Source organism: Crocuta crocuta, unplaced genomic scaffold (assembly GCF_008692635.1).
Source record: "Crocuta crocuta isolate KB4526 unplaced genomic scaffold, BGI_CrCroc_1.0 scaffold975, whole genome shotgun sequence".
In the NCBI taxonomy this organism is placed as follows: Eukaryota; Metazoa; Chordata; class Mammalia; order Carnivora; family Hyaenidae; genus Crocuta; species Crocuta crocuta.
In genome coordinates, this window is record NW_027529643.1 from 75111 (window position 1) to 75672 (window position 562).

A 562-nucleotide genomic window follows, 5' to 3' on the forward strand; every position below is an offset into this window, starting at 1 on the left:
GTATGCAGAATCTATAAAGACTCTTTATATATAACAAATACAATATAATATATACCAAGAAAAATATATTTTATTTCTATATAATTAAAAAACAAAGAACCCAATTAAAAATAGACAAAGGATTTAAATAGACATTTCTCCAAAGATCACAAATTGCCAGTAAGCACATGAAAACATGCTAATAAATAACCTCAGCCATTAGGGAAATGCAAATCAAACCATGGAATACTTTTCAGGTTTTGATGCTCAAGTTCATTATAAATATAAGAATTGATTTTCTTGTTTTGAATGAAGAAAAACTATATATTATATATGTCTAACTAGTTCATTGTGGCTACTCTGAGGACACAAGGAAAAACTGAATTACACAAGATTCTCAAGCTAATTATAAAATGTAATATAAACCCAGAAGCACAGTATAAAATTTTATATTTTCTCTCACCTGGTACACTTTTATCAAGCTCTGTAGGACTCTGAGTATTACCTCTGTAAGAGCTAAAAGGCTGGCTACTCAAAAGGTTATCACACTGCAAGCTGTGGCACAAGGTCTCAAGAAAGCGAA

General features: G+C 30.1%; 1 protein-coding gene across 1 annotated transcript in view; it reads right to left on the reverse strand.

Annotated features, from left to right (window-relative positions):
* The window catches only part of LOC144230222 (sex comb on midleg-like protein 2), a 17331-nt gene that overhangs the window by 11846 nt on the left and 4923 nt on the right, over positions 1-562 (reverse strand). The window contains 1 exon segment of the mRNA XM_077762421.1: positions 443-562. Coding sequence (XP_077618547.1) covers positions 443-562 — 120 coding nt within the window.